The sequence below is a fragment of the Bos taurus genome, chromosome 11, assembly GCF_002263795.3.
Source record: "Bos taurus isolate L1 Dominette 01449 registration number 42190680 breed Hereford chromosome 11, ARS-UCD2.0, whole genome shotgun sequence".
NCBI classification, from domain to species: domain Eukaryota; kingdom Metazoa; phylum Chordata; class Mammalia; order Artiodactyla; family Bovidae; genus Bos; species Bos taurus.
Genome location: NC_037338.1, coordinates 19,359,942 through 19,381,887, shown reverse-complemented (window position 1 = coordinate 19,381,887; position 21,946 = coordinate 19,359,942). Strand labels below are relative to the sequence as shown.

At 36.5% G+C, this 21,946-nt stretch overlaps 1 protein-coding gene across 4 annotated transcripts in view; it reads left to right on the top strand.

Annotated features, from left to right (window-relative positions):
* STRN (striatin) overlaps nucleotides 1–21,946 on the top strand; it is a 121,077-nt gene that overhangs the window by 41,615 nt on the left and 57,516 nt on the right. For 3 of the 4 annotated variants that reach the window (XM_059891358.1, XM_005212644.5, NM_001206104.2), the window contains exons 3-5: nucleotides 6,864–6,937; nucleotides 16,002–16,080; nucleotides 20,321–20,488. In XM_059891358.1, coding sequence (XP_059747341.1) covers nucleotides 6,864–6,937; nucleotides 16,002–16,080; nucleotides 20,321–20,488 — 321 coding nt within the window. The remainder of the gene's footprint in view (nucleotides 1–6,863; nucleotides 6,938–16,001; nucleotides 16,081–20,320; nucleotides 20,489–21,946) is intronic. The other variant, XM_059891359.1, reaches the window with a different exon arrangement.

Below are 21,946 nucleotides of genomic sequence, written 5' to 3'. Positions count from 1 at the left end.
TTTAACAACTTTTTTCCCTACTCTGTCCTTTCTGAAGAAATATGTATACTTCCTGAACTGTCAATATCCATTTCTTTATAGAATTAAAGTAGTTTTTGAATTGTAAAGGAAGTTTCTATAATACTTACTCCCTCTTCCTATCATCTGGTATTGTTCAGTTTCATGTATTTTCCATGGAAAAAACCTGCTCTGGCAGACTATGTTGAGAATCTTTCTTTTTGATATTTTTAGCCTTTGCTATCACCTATTCATATCTCTCCAGAAGTGGATCTTACCTTTCTGTTCTGCTAAGTGTCTAAAATACTCAAGACTTAATCTTGGCTTGCAAGTAAAGGACAATAGGTCATGGATGCGAATTTTGGAAGTTTTCATATGAATTAAGTATTTGCTTTAGCAGATGGTCTTTAGAATTTTTGTCAGCAGCATGAGACAGTTCTTTGTTTTAGATTACTGAGTACTTGAAAGGTGATATTGAAATTCTGTATTTTGCTTTGTTTTTGATCACATGGCCTTTTCATTTTTTTTTGAAATTGATGAATGGCTTGTTTGAAAAACTACCATAAAATAACATTTAGCAGATGATATTTATGAATATCAAGAGAGATAAAGCTTTATTAGTTGTGTTTACCTTCATGTGGGATTTTAAATGGCACAAGAGACTGAAAACAGATTGACCTCTTAGTGAAAAATTGGTGGTTCTTTTCATTCCTTGAGAGGTTGATTGGAAGCTGTTTTGGGGAGGTGGGCGGAGAACACTTTTAAAAGTGTGTAATTTGGGAATATCTGAGATTTTAAGCAATCTAAATGATAGGCATAATCAAAGAGAGCATAATAACATTAATAATAACTACTTATTAACTACTATGTATTAGACCTTGAGGCTTAAAAACTAAATAACTTAGAGTTATAGAGTTACAGTAGAGCTATGATTCAGATCCCTCTGGTTTGTCTGCTTCTGAAGCTTGTACTCTACCAGTACATTATACTATCTTATAAGTCAGAAAAAATATACAAATACTAAACTAACCAAGGACATGGATATGGTATGTATGTGTGTGCATGTGTGTGTGTTTCCCTTCTTAATAACATATTCATTAATCTATCCATCCAATTTAAGTACTGTGCTGGAATTGGGAACAAGCAAGTCACAGTTCTTGTCCTTCACAGCTTAGAGTAGCAGGAAGCAGAGTCATAAATCACAAAAGTGCAGTGCAGTAAGTGAGATGCTATGGGAGAAGTCAGCACAGGGTACAGTGGTACCCAGGGTACAAAGAAGGGAGTGGTTATTTGGATCTGCAGTCTGTGGAAGTAGAAAGGAGGGTGTAATTAGAGGAGGTGAGACATGAACAGCATCATAAAAAATAAGCTGTTTGCCAAGGTTCAGGACGTGGAGATGGTATATTTGACATGAGACAAAGCAGTATGATATGTTTAGAAATTTGCGATTACTGTGTATGGAAGGTAGGGGTGTCAGTTGTAATTTATAAGCTGTAATGGTAGAGGTGGGCAAAAGCCCGATCATGAAGAGCCTAACTAAGGAGTTGAAACTCCTGTCTTACATTGGAAATTTTTAAAAAATATTTTATTCTAAAATAACCTCAAACTAATTGAAGTTGAACAAACTGTATACTGTACCCAGATTTCACCAGTTGAGAACATTTTGCTGTATGTACTTGGATCATGTTCTCTCTGTATACTCATGGCCTTCCCCCCACCCCCCCCCGCTCCCCCACCCCTCCCCCAGAGTCGTTTGCTACTTGTTTGTAGACTTATGCCCCTTTGTCCCTAAATACTTAAGAGAGTATCTTCTAAGAACAAGGACTTTCCCTTAAATAAATATAGTTCATTATTAAGGAAATTTAGTGTTAACATAGTTCTGTTATGTAATATAGCCCATATTCATATATTTCAGTGATGACCTTACTTGATCTTAGAGGCCCAGAAGCAATCCAGTGATGATCTTTATAGCATTTTTTTCCTACCAAATGTGCCAGTAATAATCTTTGTAGTATTTTTTTTTTCCTGGTCCAGGGTCTAGTCTAGGAATATATATTGCATTTATTTGTTGTACTGTTGAAAGGTTTAAGCATAGAATAGTGTTAAATAGATTTTAGAAAATCACTCTGACCTTAGTTTGGGGGATGAACTGAAAAGATCTGTTAATAGAGGCTGGAAAATTGTAATAGTTTAGGATGAGAAATGATATATTAACTGCTGGAATAGAGGAGTCACCAACTATGAAACATTTTATTTTTTACTTCTAATATTATATTTTTTGGCTGCAGTATGTGGTTTGCAGAATCTTAGTTCCCTGATCAGGGGTCGAACCTGGGCCCCTGGCAGTAAAAGCCCAATCCTAACCACTAATCACCAAGGAATTCCCTATGAAACCTTCTAACTAGAAAGAATCCATAAAATTTGGAGGTGACTTGGTATTGGGGATGACGAAGAAAGATAATTCAAGAATGATTTCCAGGTTTCTGGCTTGAGAGAGAAGTTTGAAAATTATAAAGTGAGTTAGAAATAAAAAGGGTAGTAAAGCAGATATAGAAGAGGATTCATGAATAGAGATGTGTACTTGGGAATCATCAATACTGTGGGTAAAATTATAAGAACTTTGAAACGAACAGAACTAGCGTGGAACAAGAAGAGGCAGGAGCCAGTTGCAGGAGTGGTTTGAGGAAAAGACAGAGAAAGAAGCTGTAACCAAAGAGTAGTGGGGAAGGAAGGAGAAAGCCGTGACTGGGAAGCAAGCTAGAGAAGGTGGGAGTTTGACAGTTGCAGATGCCAAACAAATCACAAGTTGTATACTGAAAATAGTTCTGGACTTGCCAGTTAGGTGCTTGTTGGTATCCTTGCCAGAACAGCTTTAGTGAAGTAGCAGGAACATAAACCAGATCACAGGGGATTGAGAGGTGAGAAGGATGGATAGAGTGGAGACAGATAGAGTTGTTTATTCTTTCAAGTAGTTTGACTTTGGAGAACATAAAAGATAAACAGCTAGTGGCTGAGTCTAGGGAAGATTGTTCTTTGTTTTTTAATTTAAAGGGATTCTCCTGGAAAAGTATCCCTGATTTCATATCTTTTAAAGTTCATGGAACTTTGTGCCATTACATTGGGAATAATCTCCTAATGTATGGCACCACTGAAGTGTATAATAAATTAAGAAATTAAAAAAATGCTTTGTGAATTAGAGCTCTTAAACATTTAAGTTCTCTTCACTGTGAAATTATTTTTATAATGCCTAGTAATTTTTTTAAAAAATTAGAGCTATAAAGCATTTCAGTTCTTTTCATTTTAAAATTATTTTTTCTAATGCCTTAAGCCAGTTTTTGTTTTTTTTTTTTAACTGCGGAAAATTTGAAACACAGACATACAGAGACTAATATCCTTTATATACACCTCCAAGCCTCAACAGTTAACATTTTTGTCAGTCTTGCCTTATCTCAAATCTATTTTAGAGCAAATTCTAGGCATCTTGTCATTTAACCTGTAAAAACCCAAGTAAGGATCATGGTTTTGAGTTGCTGGTTATAGATTTTCTAACTAGTCCCACTTAAAAAGGTCCACAGTTAAGTAAAACTGAATCTTTAACATTACAGAAAGATTACTCACCTAGTGTGGGTTTAACAGAGCATTCCTGAAAGGGTGATAAAATTTACAAAATGAAAAAATTACATATAATTTTCCAAGAACACACTGGGTATAACCTCAGGTTTTTTCAGGAAGTTCTATACTGAAGAATCTCAAGCACTATATAAAATATAATTCTAAAACATTTCTTCCATTTGCTCCGCATCTCTTGTGTCTGCTCCAATGTAAAAACCCAGCTATCATCCTTGCCTCTAATACATTTTCTTATTCTAATCTTTATTTTCCACATCCACAGGATTCATTTTCTAAATCACAAATGTTATATCCTTGCATAAAAATATCTAGCTAATTTCAGAATTTTGAGTAAAGCCGTTTACATCCAGGCCTCTTTCTAGTCCTGTACATATGCACACACACACGCACACACACTGTGCTTTTCCACACCCCTCCCCCACTCTTAAGATGTTCCTTCTGACCAAAATACCTTCTTCAGCAATCCATTTGTCTGATTGTAAAACTGATTGCAGGTTTTGAGGTTTCTTTTTGATAGCTGTCCTTGACTACTGTCAGGACCTTTGACAGAATTAGACAATCCCTTATCTGAATTTGTGTAACATTTGGTATAACTCATAGTTCTTATCCACAGTGTTATTTATTTACATTTCTGTCTCTTCTTCATCTCCTTACCTCTACCCTTAAGCAACTATAAGCTGCACATTATTCCCAGCAGCCAGTAAGTGCAGTATCTGTCATAATAATTTAATAACAGTTTGTTGGATTTAATCAAATTATTTTTGTCAACATTTGAAGGGTGGTTGGAATGCTGTGTTATATTCCAAGCATATCATATGTAATAATTGACTTTGAAACAAAACCATAATGGGATGTCATTAATATCTTTAATATATTGTAATTATATGATTTTCATGCAGTTTTATCCAGTAAAGGGCAGTTGGGAGGCGTAGCTATGTATCAAATGTAGAGTTCTTAGGCATGAGATTTACTGTTTAACGTGGAGTCAGATATAGATAGAAAAAGATTAGGGAACAAGAAAATTGTTGACAGTGAGATGAAGGGTTAAAACAATGGGAAATGATATAAGTGGAAAGGTATTTTAGCATATTGACTTCAAAAGAAATGTTACTAAATTGAGTTCTGTGAGTAAATTGTTTTTCAGTGAATTGAACAATTCAGTAAGGAGACCCTGATTTATGGGAACATGGCTTGTAGCAAACACAGCAGTTCTTTATTTTGTCTTTATCTAATTTTTTTGGAAATGTTATTCATAGTGTTTTGTTATATACATTGTATAGAATATTTTCTATTCCTTTTTTTGTAAACTCTGTTGTAGTTTTTCCCAAGACCACTAGGATGCACTATAGTGCAGCATTTTGGGTTTGAAATTTTTTTTCATATGTGTTTATATATGTATCTGTGTGTATATAAATATATATATATAGAACAAAAATATGTAAGTTAACTCCATAAAACTTCATTACTGCTTTAATTCTGTCTTCAGGCCAATTACTTTTAATTGCTATTTTGACTAATAGGAGGTATTGTTACTCATCTTATGGTAGATGAAGTACATGTCTGAAAAATCTAAAGATTGACCGTTACATTTAAAAACCATAACACACACATATAAAACACACAGAAATGTATGCACACACATACACACATACAATATTATGTGCCTTATTATTATTTTTTTTTTTTACTTAAGTCTAAAGCTCAATCCCATATTTGTACACAAAGATGTTCTTTTTTCTTTTTAGTGAGTATATATTATCACAAAACTTTTAATATACAAAACATATAAAGATTAATATAAAAAAATACTAATTACCCACCACCTACCTTAAGAAATAGAACATCAGTTATCTGTAATTTTCAGAGATTTTCTTAACATTCCCCTCTGTATAAAATTTTCATTTTTTTCCTGCTATGACTGAAAAATAATTAATTCAAAATAGGATGAAGAATTCCAATATTTTACACATTTGAGCAAATTATTTTCATTTTATTTATCCTTTTCTTGAAATATAAAAATTTTAAACGAACTGCTCAGTTAGTCTTTTTTTTTTTTCAGTTATTTTATAAAGAAAAAAATAACTTACAAATTTGGCTCTTTGGTTGCCCTTACGTGCATGAGTGCATGCTAACTCTATTCCATTGTGTGTGCTAAGTCTCTTCCAACTCTCTGCGACCTTATGGACTGTAGCCTACCAGTCTCCTCTGTCCATAGGATTCTCCAGGCAAGGATACTAGAAATGGGTTGTCATGCCCTCCTTCAGGGGATCTTCTTGACCCAGGGATCAAACCCACGTCTGTTATGTCTCCTGCATTGGCAGGCATATTCTTTACTATTAGCAACACATGGGAAGCCCTTATTCCTTCTTTATTATTTGTTTTTTCAAATTATTATTGTTGTTGCTTTTATCTCAGTCTTATTATATTGAATATTATAATAGCCTCAATATTTGGGGGAAGCAAGCAAGTAAAAATATACAACCTTAAGTATGGTTCATTTTTAGTTTACCTTTTAATTTTGTACCTTATTTGGATTATTTTTCTCATCTTAGATGGTTTAATCTGAGATGGTTAAATCACATGAATCAGAGATGATAACATCTAGTTAACTTTTAAGAGAAAATATTCCTGTTCACAGTTCTTCCTGACTTCATCTTAAAAAGGCAGAAGATACCTTGACTGTTAAAAAATATGTTTATTTCTTCGAGAATGTCTTATTCAACACTGATAATTCAAGCTGATTCCTCCTCCCTCTTTTGGATTGTTCACTCTAATGCATACTTAGCAAAGCATAATTGCCTGACAATGCAGAGTATTATGGGTGACCTTTTTTTTCTTAAAGATAAAAAAGCTCAATTTTGAGAAAGATTAGTCTTTTTCAAGTTTATTTCACAATCCAAACTTATCTATTGCTTTTGATAGAATTGTACTCTGGCAGTCCTCAAGAAAATCTGAATACTGCAGAAACTAGAATGTTACAGGGTTCATTCATAATTATAGAAACAAGATTTATCATTCTCAGTGTTATTACTTTTTTGTTGTAACAGAACTTGATGGTATAACAGCAAAATGATAATGGGAAGCACTTTTACATTAAGACTTTGATACTGTGGAAGGCTTTGAACAGTTAAAAGTTAGTCAGGACTACTGCATACTGATAACTACTCCTATTACATATCTTAAGGTTCATGTAACTGTGTTTTAAGATGGTTTGTATTTTCTTATTTCTTTGTTAGAGCCAAATACCACAAGTTGAAATATGGGACAGAATTGAATCAGGGAGATATGAAGCCTCCAAGCTATGATTCTGGTAAGCTAATTTTCAAGGAAGTTTAAGTAAGTAAAAAGAAATTAATATCCAGTATTTTGTAGCAACAGTATTTATAACTGCAAGTTAGTTTCTAATTATTTGCATATTAGTTATTTTTTCTGACCTGCATATCTTTGGGCACTAATCTCTTAGTGTCATTTAGATCATTTTCCACCACGTTCCTTCCTTTCCCCTCGTCCCCTTTCTTGCAGTTCCCCATTTTCTGCTTATGTTCTGCACTTACTGGAAGGATCAGAATTCATGGGGTAACATGCACCAACATAACTGTGTCTTGCTGGGTCCCCACAATTTTAATGGGAACTTTGAGATGTGTAATACAAAGTACATCATGCCCTTGAAATCCTGAGAGAAAGAGTATAAGCCGTGGAGGTAAGAGATTTCTTCTTTCAGTACAAGAGAATTACTCATCCTTTAAGTCTAATCTCTCAATTTCAGGTGCAAAATTGTTTTGGACTTTTTTACCCACGGGACATTGTGTAACCAGGACAGTGTTTTTAACAGCTGAAGCATTTATTATCTTTTTGTGTTATTTCTTCCTTTTTCTTTCTCCTGTCTTCCTCATCACCCCATCAAATAATAAAACAGTAGTACTTGTAAAGATATTAAGGAATATAATTGACTAATATGTTAGTAGGTGTTAGGGGAAAGCAAGAAAAATTGTTGAAAAGCCATCACCACGTTTCAGATTAGTATGTTTTTGACATGATGTCAGGTTAAATTCCTGGATCAAACATCTGATATAACTATCATATGCTGGGCTTTATATACATTAACTTTAATTCTTAATGTAATTATTCAATAAAAGTAATATTATTTTCATTTTACTTGTATGAAATTTAAACTCAGAGAAGTGCAGAAATTTCCCCAGGGGTTACACGGCTATTAATGGGAATATGGATCTGAATGGGAATATAATCTTCTGACTCCAAAACTCAAATTCTCCCCATTTGACCACACTATTTCTATGTTTGACAGTATCTGAAGGAACAGAATAATTCCTAATGCACTGCCAATTTTGTAGTTCACTTTAATGTAGTAGTGTTATTAACATGTTTCCACAGCTGAATATTGAATCCTTGAGATTTAGAGCAATACCAGTTGATCACTGACATTTTTTTGTTGTTATTTTTTGGTGATCAGATTTTCTCTCAGATCATGCTGTCAGCAGTAAGGAAAGATGGGTTCAGTTAAGTTCAGTCGTGTCCGACTCTTTGCAACCCCATGGACCGCAGCACAAACTCATGTCCATTGCGTTGGTGATGCCATGCAACCATCTCATCTTCTGTCATCCCCTTCTCCTCCTGCCTTCAGTCTTTCCCAGTATCAGGGTCTTTTCCAGTGAGTCAGTTCTTCACATCAGGTGGCCAAAGTGTTGGAGTTTCAGCTTCAGCATCAGTCCTTTCAATGAATATTCAGGACTGATCTCCTTTAGGATGGACTAGTTGGATCTTGCAGTCCAAGGGACTCTCAACAGTCTTCTCCAACACCACAGTTCAAAGGCATCAATTCTTCAGTGCTCAGCCTTCTTTATGGTCCAGCTCTCACATCCGTACATGACTACTGGAAAGATGGGTTAGAGAGGAGAAAAATGGAGATGGGGAGACTGGTTAGAGGACTTTACAACCTCCTGGGCAAATGAGGAAGGTTACCTTGACAAATGTACCAACAATGGAGTTGAAGAGAAGTGATTGTGTTCAGGAAATACTTAGGAAGTAAAATCTGCAGGATATTAGTTCTTGTTTAGATGGAGGGTTTTTTAAAAAAAGGGAGATGCAAAGATGACTTCCACACTTCTAGTATAAAAAACTAGACCAAAACTGTGTTTGGAAGATGCTGGGTGCACGTTTGGATTTATTTGTTAGGCCATCAAATGAAAATAGCTGGTATACAGTTGGACAGGTGAGTCTGGAGCTCCAGCCAAATATAGGGGTTTAATATGTAGATTCGGAGAAGGCAATGGCAACCCACTCCAGTACCCTTGCCTGGAAAATCCTATGGACAGAGGTGCCTGGTAGGCTGCAGTCCATGGGATTGCGAAGAGTCGGACACGACTAAGCGACTTCACTTTCACTTTTCACTTTCATGCATTGGAGAAGGAAATGGCAACCCACTCCAGTGTTCTTGCCTGGAGAATCCCAGGGAAGGCAGAGCCTGGTGGGCTGCCGTCTCTGGGGTCGCACAGAGTCGGACACGACTCACGCGACTTAGCAGCAGCAGCAGCAGCAATATGTAGATTTCAGAGCATAAGCAGTACTAAATTACACTCAACACCAGTGGGGTGGAAGAGCTCAGCCAGGGATCTTAGGCAGAGTAAGAAGAGGACCTGAATGGAGCCTTGAGGAATGGTGGCATTTAGAAAACTGGTAGAACAATAGAAACTTGAAAAGGAAACTGCTGAGGATTATTTTACTAGGATTTGGAAAATCAGGAGAGTGGAAATCAAGAGAAGAGAGGATTTCTGGAAGGAAGGATCCTTCAGTATTATAGATTAATGCCTTGGGGTCTGAAGAGTATCTCTGGGATTTAGTGACACACAGGTCACTGGAAACTTTATTGTGAACAGCTTTGGGAGAGAGTTGAGGGCAGAAATGGAGACTGTGGAAAGTGAAGACTAAGTGTGGTAAACTTTTAGGAAGCTGAGGTTGTGGAGGTGAAGGCAAGGTATAAGCGGAAATGGCTGAAGGGACCAGTGGGGTCAATGAAGAGACAGAGTGTGTGTGTGTGTGTGTGTGTGTGTGTGTGTGTGTGTAAGTGACATGTTTCTTAGAGGAGGAACTAATCAAAGGGAGAGAGAATAGCGATACTTAAAATATGAAAGTATCTGTAGAAATAATAGAAATTCTGATCATAGCTGGAGAATAGCAGGAGAAGCGTGCATGCCTTTTATTGTTACCAAGAGAGAATGTAGGAAGTTAGGTGATGGGTCTACAGGTTTGGGTTTTGGTCTAGTGGTGGGTATTTAACATAATAGCTGTATGTATGAGACAGGATTACCTGCGTGGCTGAGTGGCACTCCGTAGGTCCCCACTACAGGCAGCTTATCCTCCCTGCTCCCTCTTCCTCCTTGCGTTCCTCTTGCCTGTTTAGGCCTCACACAGGTTCCCTGGTAGTGCTCAGGGCTTGGGACTACATGCTCCTGCCCTTCTTTCCCCTCTTCACAGTCTGCCAGGGTCTGCCCCGAGAGGTAGACCAAAGACCCAGGACTTTTCTTAGTAGCCAATCCCACCCTCCTCTAATTGTCTTTTTATCAAGTTGAAGAGAAGATTTCAGCAATCCCCAGCATTTGAGCTACTCAAATGTTAGGGGCCAGAAGGGACAGTGTGTTTAAAACCACCCTTAAAAGGCTCTGGCCTTAGACCTGTGGCTCCCCCAGTTCCAGGGACCCCACATCTTTCTGGCAGAAATGTGGGGAGGGGGCTCCAACCTGAGCACAGGAATCAAAGGGAAAACATGCAAACTGCCCCCAAATCTACCAGCCATCTCCAGGGGCTCTGTGACACAGCCCTGGCCTTCTGAAATGTGACACTTACGAAAAGTGTCTCCAAAGGGAAGAGGAGACCTGGCTGTCCCTGGCGATCCTTTGGAGGCTGGGGGAGGAACTTCCAGAGGAGTCCCTTCTTGCTCAGAGCCATTTTGGGAGGAAGTGGGAACCAACAGCCTTTGGGGGTAAGGCCTGGTGCCACTCAGCACACCCAAGCATCAGGTCAGGTCCTTGTAGTAAAAAAATGTGAAGTTTAGATTCAGCTTTTGGGGGAGCAGGATAAACTACCACCCTACCACGTGTGTGACTTCTCAATTTCCCACTGCAATTTCCATTTTTTTAAATAGGAATTTTCAAACCCCTGTGCTTGTCTAATGTCTGCTCGGAACAATTCGAGACCCTGTTACTGTTTTGAGATGCATACATGTTAGAAGATGAATCTCCAACCCGGGGAAAAAAATAAAACTCAAAAAAACTTTGTGTTAAAAAAAAAAAATGCATTAGAGGTTTAAGAAAAGTAGAGAAGGTTTAAAATAATAATGAACAGGAGGACAAACTTACTAAGGAATAGTAGGATTGAGAAAAGTTAAGGGTTCAATTGAGTTGTATAATCAGAGTTTATATAGAAGTGCTGCTTTGTACAATTGGAGCCTAGGTAAAAGATAATAGAATGAAAATAGTGAACAGCTGGATTCAGGGAGAGATAAAGGGACAAGAAAATTGGAGACATTATCAAAAGAATGATTGAATTGATAGACCCTGAACTAAGACTGGCAAGGAAAGAAAGTGAAGACAGAAGGAAGCTAATGGATCAAAGCAAGTAGATAGGCTACAATCTAGGGCAGGTCAGCAAACTCTTTTGTAAAGGACCAGATAGTAATATGTAGGCCATTTGTTCCCTGTTGCAACTACTCAACTCGGCTGTTGTTAACTTGAAAGCAGCCACAACACATAAATGATTAAGTGTGGCAGGCTGGGTTTGAAAAGTGAAAGTTAAGTAGCTCAGTCGTGTCCAACTCTTTGCAACCCCATGGACTATAGCCTACCAGACTCCTCCGTCCATGCGATTTTCCAGGCAAGAGTACTGGAGTGGGTTGCCATTTCCTTCTCCAGGGGATCTTCCCAACCCAGGGATTGAACCCTGGTCTCCCGCACTGTAGACAGATGCTTTATCATCTGAGCCACCAGGGAAGCCCAAACAGGCTGGGTTTGATCTGCAGGCTAATGTTTGCTGACCCCTGATCTAAGGTTCCACCTAAAGTCAAAGTGCCTAGTGAATTGGAAGTATTGAGCCTGAAGGATATGCTCAGAAAGTGAGTTTGCATCAGTGACAGTTCTTCATAATGACAAGGTCTAAGGCATGACAGCTAAGAGAGGGTGGTGGTTGTGCAGAAGCTGAAGTGAACCACCCACATGAATATTAACTTCACTCAAGATGATGTAAAAGTTTGGTTGCAGAGGAAGCATGTGAGCCTAACTTAGAGCATTACCAAGGGGTTTGTAAATTAAGTGATAAGGACAGTGACTAGGAGAAGGTATAGAAGGTGGGGTATCCAAATTAAAGAAAAGAAGCAGGGATTTTTCCTTCTTCATTATTTTATCCATTTATTGTATTTTCCTAAAATTGACAATCCAGATGTTTTCTGAAATATTCTTCACAAAAATTAGTTTCCTTTCTTTTTTTTTCTATTTTGTTCCACTTGCAAACCCTTACCGTTTCTATTTCATAACTTACGTTATGTTAAAATCTATTTATTTTTCATACGTCAGTTTCTTCTGCTTAATATTAAAAGCCATATACTTATTTAAAATAGAATGTCTTTATCCAAAGTAACAAATTCTGCCTTCTAACTGAGATGTTCAGACCTTTCACTGGCTTCCCAGGTGGCTCAGTGTAAAGAATCCACTTGCCAATGCAGGAGATATGGGTTCAATCCCTGGGTTGACCCAGGTTGACCCTACATTATTATTTTTGTTTCAGTAATTCTCTTTCAAAGAGATTTAAATAACGTAAAAAACATAGATATCCAGTGCCTATCTTTCCTTTGTGTGCATCCGTATCTTCCAATATCATTTTCCTTCGGTCTTGAGGACTTTAACACATGTGCTGCTGATAATGCCTTCTTTCAGCTTTTGTGTGTCTGAAAGTCTTTATGTTGTTGCTTTTATCGTTTCTGACGTGGTATCTTCTGTCATCCATACATTTCTCTGTGTATTTGTTGTTATTCAGTCCCTCAGTCGTGTCTGACTCTTTGCAACCCCATGGACTGCAGCACGCCAGGTTTCCCTGTCCTCACTGTTGCCCAAAGTTTGCTCAAACCCATGTCCATTGAGTTGGTGATGCCGTCCAACCATCCATCCTCTGCCGCCCCCTTCTCCTCTCTATATGTGACCTTTTTCTCTGTCTGCTTTTAAGATTTATCTCTTTCTCATTTGTTTTAAGCGATTTTATCATAATGTGCCTTGGTATAGTTACCTCCTCTCCTCTCCCCAGTATTTCTTGTGCTTGGGATTTGTTGGGTTTCTTGGATCTATGGGTTTATAGTTTTCATGAAATTTGGAACTTCTCAGCCATTATATCTTCATTTTTCTTTTGGTTTCTCCTCCTTATGCTATGATCAGGAAACTGTCAGGGCAATAAACTGGAACAATCATAGGGCTCACCTGTTTGCTTCCTTTTTCTCAGAATTGCTATCCTTCATTGTCTGATGTTCAGTGTCTTAACCATCGTATCTCTATTTTGTTTTATAGTTGCTTCAGGCAGGAGGGTAACTTGGGTCCTTGTTACTCCAACTTGAAATGCCAGTCAAATACTTTTAATATTACCCAGAAATTGAAATCCTACCCACTTTAAAATCCTCACTTTTATATAATGTCACTTTTTTTTACATGATAAGGTAAGAATGAATCTGATAGTTGGTGAGTACTTACTAACCATTGAGAGAACTAAATGTTTAGCCTGGATAAGGAAGTGTTGGGAAAATCAAGTCCACATGTGACCCAGAGAGTCAGGTTTTTTTAAAAAACAGAGAAAGGAAAATTCACTTCTGAGAAATTTATTCAAAATCAGTATTTCTGTCTTTATAATTATTTGCAGGTGTTGAAACTTACTGCTCTATAGACAGCTATACCATTGATTATTTCTCTGCGTCAATGGAAAATAGATTTGGTAATGTTGAGTAAAGAGCCTGTCTTATGTTTGTTTGGTTAAGGTCTTGATCACAGACATGGCCTTAGATCATTAATTCATACATTAATCTAATAAAAGAACTAAGGTAAGCAGTTTCCTCAAATCCATTGCCAAGGAGATAAGGACTCTTCAAGCTCTGTAGGTCTTTGACAGTCTTCATTCTTACTGATTGTTGTGACTGGTTATATTATATACTGGTGATTATATATATAAGGTTTCATTTATTCCCTTGCAGTCATCTGGAGCCTAGTCATGATCCAGTGTGGAATGATATAATAATGAGCAGTTCATAACCTTACTGTTTTTGTCACAGAGCTGGGTTAACTGAGACAAGTTAGTCCTTTCTTTTTTTCTTTAAAGTATAATTATATTAGTCTCAGGTATACAACATGGTGGTTTGATATTTTAATATATTATAAAATGACCACTCAGGGATCAGATTTTATTGCAATACAAGAATACAGTTTTTAAAAGAGGGTAAGGATGCATTCTTATTTGATTTGGCTTTATTTTTTATTAAGGTATAATTTATTTACAGTAAAATTCACCTTTCTAGCTACCAAAGTAGACAAAGGCAGTTGAGTGTATGTGAGGATGGTATAGAAAGGATTTAGGCATATTTTGATGGGAAATTAGATGATCTCAAAAGTTCTTTCACATCTGAAATTTTTGGTCTTTTGAAATGTCAGTATAGATATTCTTACTTGGCAAGTACAGGCTACTCACTTGACCTAAGAAGTGGAAGAACATATTATGTTATACACACAGTTCCTGAATGTGTCAGTCAGTGGAAACAATGTATTATTTTTCCTTACTATTTAGACATTGTTTTTCTTTCCTTTTTTCTTTTTCAAGTAAATGTTCTTTGAAGTCATCCCAAAGTAATCTTTCTTTGTGAGTTAATCTCCACCCCACACCCCTGCCCGCCCACTCCCACCCCCCCCCACTTTCCTGCTCTCTCTCTGGTATGTCCCAGAACTTGGTCTGGTTATTTTAAGAGAATAATGAAAATGCAAGATCTAATTCTTATTTTCATTTACATGTTTCTCTAATCTCTTCCCATTGTAACGAGAGCATATGGAGAAAAACGTGAGCTCTGGAGTCACGCAGTCATGATTTCAATACTCACAGCTGTATTTTTAACTTAGAAACCTTACAATTAATCTGCAAAACATCTCTCTCATCTTTAAAATGGGGATAGTAATAATACCTGTCTTTGGAGGTTGTAAAGATTAAAAGAATAGTGTATATGTTTTTAGCACAGCATCTGGAACACATTAAATGTTTTATATCAAGTATCATAAAAGAAAATTCCCCAATCTCTCTTATAGCTCCACTTGAATAAAAATCCTATGAAGACCACAGTTTCTTATAGTTTAATCAAGGGCTAATGGAGGGTGTGAACTTTTTTTTATGTTTTTAAAGTTGAGCTATCCTGTAGTTTGGAAATTCTTTATTCCAGACTTATCAAGGAGAAAGCTCTTTTTGTTTTATCTTCTTCTTGAAAGATTTGGCTTCTACCATATGATGAATTTTAAGCTCTCTGGGACCTAGGAAGTTTCCATCTGAAGAATGTCTTAAGGAAAGAATGCTTGAGGTTTTCATTTAATAACTAGTGAAGGAAATAGGCTTGGTTTGGGAATATTTTTTATCTATCTGTTCTTTACCAGACAGGCTTTTTTTTCCCCCTTCCTTCTAAACAGTCATTCCTGGGCATTTAGTTCTCATTCTGATGTGGTGCTTCATAATACTTTTATTTAATTTTTGTGTGACTTCATTTGTCCTAGAGGAAAATTCTCAGGTTACCTAAAAATTGGGGGAAAGGCCCTTATTTTTAGTTCTGAAACTCTCAGGGAAATTTAGTAGCAATAATGAATTTATTTTAGAGTTTCCTTGTAGAAATTAAGGGGTTTCACAGGCACCAGTGGTATTAAAAAAAAAAAAAAACCCACCTGCCAGTGCAGGAGACATAAGACACACAGGTTCAATCCCTGGGTCAGGAAGATCCCTGGAGGAGGGCATGGCAGTTGACTCCAGTATTCTTGCCTGGAGAATCTCATGGACAAAGGAGCCTGGCAGTCTGCGGTGCAGAGAGTCAGACATGACTGAAGCAACTTAGCACACATGCACATAGAAATTAAAACTTAAATTGTCCTAAAACGTACCTAGAAAACTGCATGGACAGAGGAGTCTGGCAGGCTACAGTTCATGGGATTGGAAAGAGTTGGAATGACTGAGCACAGCATGCACTCAAAACATCCTTTACAGTGAAGTGTTCTTAATCTTATAAATTTTTATTGGATGTTTCTAATGAGTTGAGTTGTCCTCTAATGTATATTACATCAGTTTTTTTATGTTTTAATGTTTTCCAGATGAAGGTAATGAAACAGAGGTACAGCCACAACAAAACAGCCAGTTAATGTGGAAGCAAGGTCGGCAACTACTCAGACAGTAAGTATCTCATGAAAGTATCTGCTATGAAAAAACTTCATTGAATTACTAATCCTTTTTCATTTTAAACACGTTTTCCCCTATGGAGGAATTTATTTTTCAATAACTATTAACTCGGATTATCAAGAATAGATTTGCTTTCCATAGCAAATAATCCATAGATTATCTTTATCTATCCATAGATTAGCTTTATCTATCCATAGATTAGCTTTATCAAAAAGTACAGTTTAGAGCTTCTAATTTATTATATGCTTAAATGTATGGTCTGAAGAATTCTGTACCCTTAAAGTTACTTTTTTCTTTGCACTTTTTTTACATGAATATACATATGCTTTAATATGAGTCTACTCATGATATCTTTAAGTTATGTTTTTAACCTTTATTTTAAATAGATGGAAGAACTTACTGGATTTCCCAAATTTGTATATATTATGCTAACATATAGTCGCTCCTATAAAATGTGAATTTGAGAGTATAAAGAGGGACCAGAGCTGGTTTGAGATTCAGATGTCAAGCAGTGGGGCTAGACCCACTCATCAGCTCAGTGCCTAACCCTTGCATGTTATATTTGAAATTGGTATTTTGATTTGTGTCTCAGTAAAATGAGATTTGCTACCTGGTTTATTCTTTTGGGTTTGCTTGTGAATAGTCTAAACCTGTTGTTTCCAAAGTGGATTGCATGCCAGTCATTCTTTTGATAATGGGGAGAGGATAGTAAAGTTTCTCCTTACCTCTATTTTTTTTAATCTCCTCAAAGTTAGAAGAAAATGAGACTTCATTAGTATTTAATAAGTGGGCTTTCACTTTGGTCTTAAAAGTGGTTTGTGTGTTTTCCTTTTATAAATAAATAAGTGTTCTTAAAGTGCTGATTTTGTTTGTCTTTTTTTTTTTTTAATGACAGTGGTTATGATGGCAATCCAAGAAGTATTTTTAAAAGACTCAACTGCCTCTCAGAGATGACATTTTATTAGGTTCATGCGGGCCTAATTGTGATCTCAGATCATGAATTTTAAATCATTATAACTAGACTCAAACATATCTCTATTAATAAAAATAGGAACCATTAACATCAACACATTTTTACCAATGAAAAACAAGATTGTTTATTCTTGTAGGATAAAAGTCCATGCCTCGAGATTTGATGAACTCTTGGAAAGCATTTTCTGTCTCTTTCTGGTTGAGGAAGCATTTCCCCTGCAAAAAGTTGTTGAGTTGCTTGAAGAAGTGGTAGTTGGTTGGCGAGAGGTCAGATGAATATGGCCAGTTGTCCTATAAAATCCACTTTTCATTGCACATCACAATCCGATCAAGCAATGGTTTGTTGTTGTTTCCTAGAATAAGAGATGATAACACTTCAAAATGACAATTTATTTTTCTTTTTCTGTTCTGAGGCACCCATTTATCAAGCTTTTTCACCTTTCCAATTTGCTTCAAATGCCAAATGACCATAGAATGGTTGACGTTGAGTTCTTTGGCAGCTTCTCCTGTAGTTGTAAGAGGATCAGCTTTGATGTTGCTCTCAGTTGGTTGTTGTTAACTTCTGATGGCCGGCCACTGTGCTCCTCATCTTCAAGGCTCTCCTCTCCTTTGCAAAACTTCTTGAACCACCACTGCACTGTACATTTGTTAGCAGTCCTGGGACAAATGCATTGTTGATGTTGTGAGTTGTCTCTGCTGCTTTACAACCCATTTTGAACTTAAAAAAATTGCTTGAATTTGCTTTTTGTCTAACATCATTTCCATAGTCTAAAATACATATAAAATAAGCAGGAAGTACCAAGTCATTAAAGCAAAAAAACATAAAGTGAGAAATGCACATTAAAATGATGTATAACATAGCCACATTTATTTAAGAATGTATTTCTGTATCAAATGGCAAAGTTCAACAGTGCAAAACCACAATTACTTTTGCACCAACCTAAATATTAGTGGAAAATTCTGAAAGAGATGGGAATACCAGACCGCCTGACCTGCCTCTTGAGAAACCTATATGCAGGTCAGGAAGCAACAGTTAGAACTGGACATGGAACAACAGACTGGTTCCAAATAGGAAAAGGAGTACATCAAGGCTGTATATTGTCATCCTGCTTATTTAACTTATATGCAGAGTACACCATGAGAAACGCTGGGCTGGAAGAAGCACAAGCTGGAATCAAGATTGCCGGGAGAAATATCAATAACTTCAGATATGCAGATGACACCACCCTTATGGCAGAAAGTGAAGAGGAACTACAAAGCCTCTTGATGAAAGTGAAAGAGGAGAGTGAAAAAGTTGGCTTAAAGCTCACCATTCAGAAAACGAAGATCATGGCATCTGGTCCCATCACTTCATGGGAAATAGATGGGGAAACAGTGTCAGACTTTATTTTTTGGGGCTCCAGAATCACTGCAGATGGTGATTGCAGCCATGAAATTAAAAGATGCTTACTCCTTGGAAGGAAAGTTATGACCAACCTAGATAGCATATTCAAAAGCAGAGACATTACTTTGCCAACAAAGGTCCGTCTAGTCAAGGCTATGGTTTTTCCAGTAGTCTTGTATGGATGTGAGGGTTGGACTGTGAAGAAAGCTAAGCGCCGAAGAATTGATGCTTTTGAACCGTGGTGTTGGAGAAGACTCTTGGGAGTCCCTTGGACTGCAAGGAGATCCAACCAGTCCATTCTAAAGGAGATCAGTCCTGGTTGTTCTTTGGAAGGAATGGTGCTAAAGCTGAAACTCCAGTACTTTGGCCACCTCATGCGAAGAGTTGACTCATTGGAAAAGACCCTGATGCTGGGAGGGATTGGGGGCAGGAGGAGAAGGGGATGACAGAGGATGAGATGGCTGGATGGCATCACTGACTCGATGGACACGAGTTTAAGTGAACTCTGGGAGTTGGTGATGGACAGGGAGGCCTGGTGTGCTGCAGTTCATGGGGTCGCAAAGAGTCAGACACAACTGAGCGGCTGAACTGAACTGAACTGAAATATTAATGAATGAGAAAGTAGCTATTTAGTAAACCAGTTTATTTATGGAATGAGAGTTTTTGAAACAGTATTTGTAATGTGATTTTGTTCCTAAAGTGAGTTATGTATCAAATATTACTTGTTAAAAATAGAAAACATAATTCTTTTGTATTTGTTTGTAAGAATCAACTGATTACTAATTTTAATCAAAACCTTTCTATAGATATTGGCTAGGATTGAAAATGAATACCTTGACTTGATAGGATAACTTACTCCACTTTGGTTACATGTCTTTTTGTGAGATGTCTCTTTGAGCAATAATAACTCTTAATACCAGATCTTAGACTGCTTATCTTTTTGATCTTTGTTTTATCTTTCATTTCATAGACTTGATATTTACATATAATCTAATGTCTGATATTGTCTGTTACACTTATTAATGACTTTATTATTAACATTTGCCTTTTTTGTGTTCCTACCACTGCCACTTTTGATCGTTTTTGGTCATCTTTTGTTGTTAATAGATACTGAGCACCTTTTGTATGCCAGGCACTGCACTCTTTTTTTTTTTTTAAGAGAAAGAAAGCTAAAGTTCAGAAGAATTAATGCTACACAAGAAAAAAGTGGAAGAAATGGTCTTTGAACCCATGTTTAACTCTCCATACAAAACCTATTCTTTCTTTTCTGTGCTGCTCCTTTCTGCAGCGCACACACACCTGTACACCCACTCTTCCCACATCCTACAATTGAACTGTGGTTTATTTTTATTGCAGAGTTGTCTCAGGATAAGAGCTTCCCTTCTGTAGAAGTGACTTGTTCGGAATATCCCGTGGTTTTGTATGTCATGTAGGAAGCTATATATGCTAGAAACATTCTCTCTAGATCACAGTTGATCCAGTGATGCTGTAACATCAAAAGTGTAAAAACACTACTGGTTATTCTCATTACTATTATGAAATAGTAATTCAGTAGCCTCTGAGAGTGAGCCTACTCCAGCCCTGCCTAGAAGAAAGAATGTGCTATTAGATATATTAAGGAATAGCTTCTTCTTAAGATAAATGAATGGTGTATTGTATAGTTCTTTGGTTTTTCTCAGTGACCATAGAGGCTGGTACTGCAAGAGACAGCTCCATCTGCAGCTGGAAGATTATTTATTAGCGAGTCCTACTAGCATAGTACTGTGCTGTCCAGTCTTATGCAGACAGTAAATTTAAAGAAATGTTTTTATTTAGATATCCAGTAGTAGAGTACTGATTCCAGTATGTCTGAATTGTAAAGATCCTCTTCACACACAGGTATCTACAGGAGGTGGGTTACACAGATACTATTCTAGATGTGAAATCCAAACGAGTGCGAGCTTTGTTGGGCTTTTCAAGTGATGTCACTGACAGGGAAGATGACAAAAATCAGGACTCAGTTATAAATGGCACAGAAGCCGAAGTTAAAGAGACAGCAATGATTGGGTAAGTATTTTGTCTGGAAAGTGGCTTGGCTGTAGTTTTAGTTCTTAGTAATATTTTTGGCTTATTGGTGACACGTGTGATACTTGCACTTCTAGGTACTGCTGCACAAGTAATTCAATGATAAAGTTTAATAAAAAGTTTAAATTTTTATACACAGGGATTAGAGTTATCATTTATGACTTTTAAGAATATTTTTATTTAAGGTATTTTTATTTGCTTGAAATTTATGCATTTAATATAAATTTTAATACATTGAGGCTCAGTCATCTCTTACTATTATAACTTCATAAATGATCTTATTTGGAAATTCACTTCAAGTCTGTAAGAGTGAACTTTCATTCTTGGTGACCCAGAAATCATATAATACTTAATTCTTTTGATGTAAACCTTTTCTTAGCCATTTTCATTTATCTAATAATGCTGTAACTCCTCTTCATTTTAGAAAATTATCTATTTCAAGTGTGTGTGTATATATGTGTGTGTATATATATATATATATATATATATATATTCTACTTGATAGAATAAGTGAAAAATTCAGTAGCAGGAACATTTCATTTTGATTTTTGGATCAGGATCTTCTCAACCCAGGGATTAAACCCAGGTCTTCTGCATTGCAGGCAGATTCTTTACTGTCTGAGCCACCAGAAAAGCCCATATACCATACAATTATATTGAATTCTGCTTAAAATGAAGGCGAACAGTTTAATAAGGAGATTCTTCTTTATTGAAAAAAAATTTGGCATAATTCTTAAATTAAAAAGTCAAAGATTCTTTGAAATTTAAATATGTTACTTTATTTTAACTCATGTTTAGGCTGGAAGAATGGTTTTAGTTGAGCTCTGTACATTTTCTAGTAAGAACATAGTTTCTGTTATTTGGGACATAAACTAAAATTATGGGGTTTAGGTAAAGGTTTAAACATATGTCTTGTAAACAAATGTCATTGGAGCATTCTTAAATGTGCTCATTAATAGTTAAGATTACATAACTTGTTTTCATAAATGTAAGATGTAGATTGTTTCTCTTTGTAGACATAGATAGTGTGGGCATTAATCCTGGTTATATTTTCACCTATTGAATTAGTTTAAATTATTATAAAGATGCTTAAGAAAGTCCACTCTAGTCTTTTGAAACTGATAAAGGTATTATCCTGAATCTTACTTCTATAGGGATGGAGAGTAGGTTAGAAAAGAACAAAAACATAGCTGTCAGCAGATTTGAAATTTAAGATTTATCTGTTTTGAGAATTTTGTTCATAGTTATGGCTAAATGCTTTTCAGGAAAATGTCTTGTTATCTAAAACATTTCCTAATGAACTGGAGAGCAGTCATTCTATAGTTATGGCTAAATGCTTTTCAGGAAAATGTCTTGTTATCTAAAACATTTCCTAATGAACTGGAGAGCAGTCATTCTATTCTGGTCGTTAGGAAATTGATGAATTTCTTTAGAGAGAGC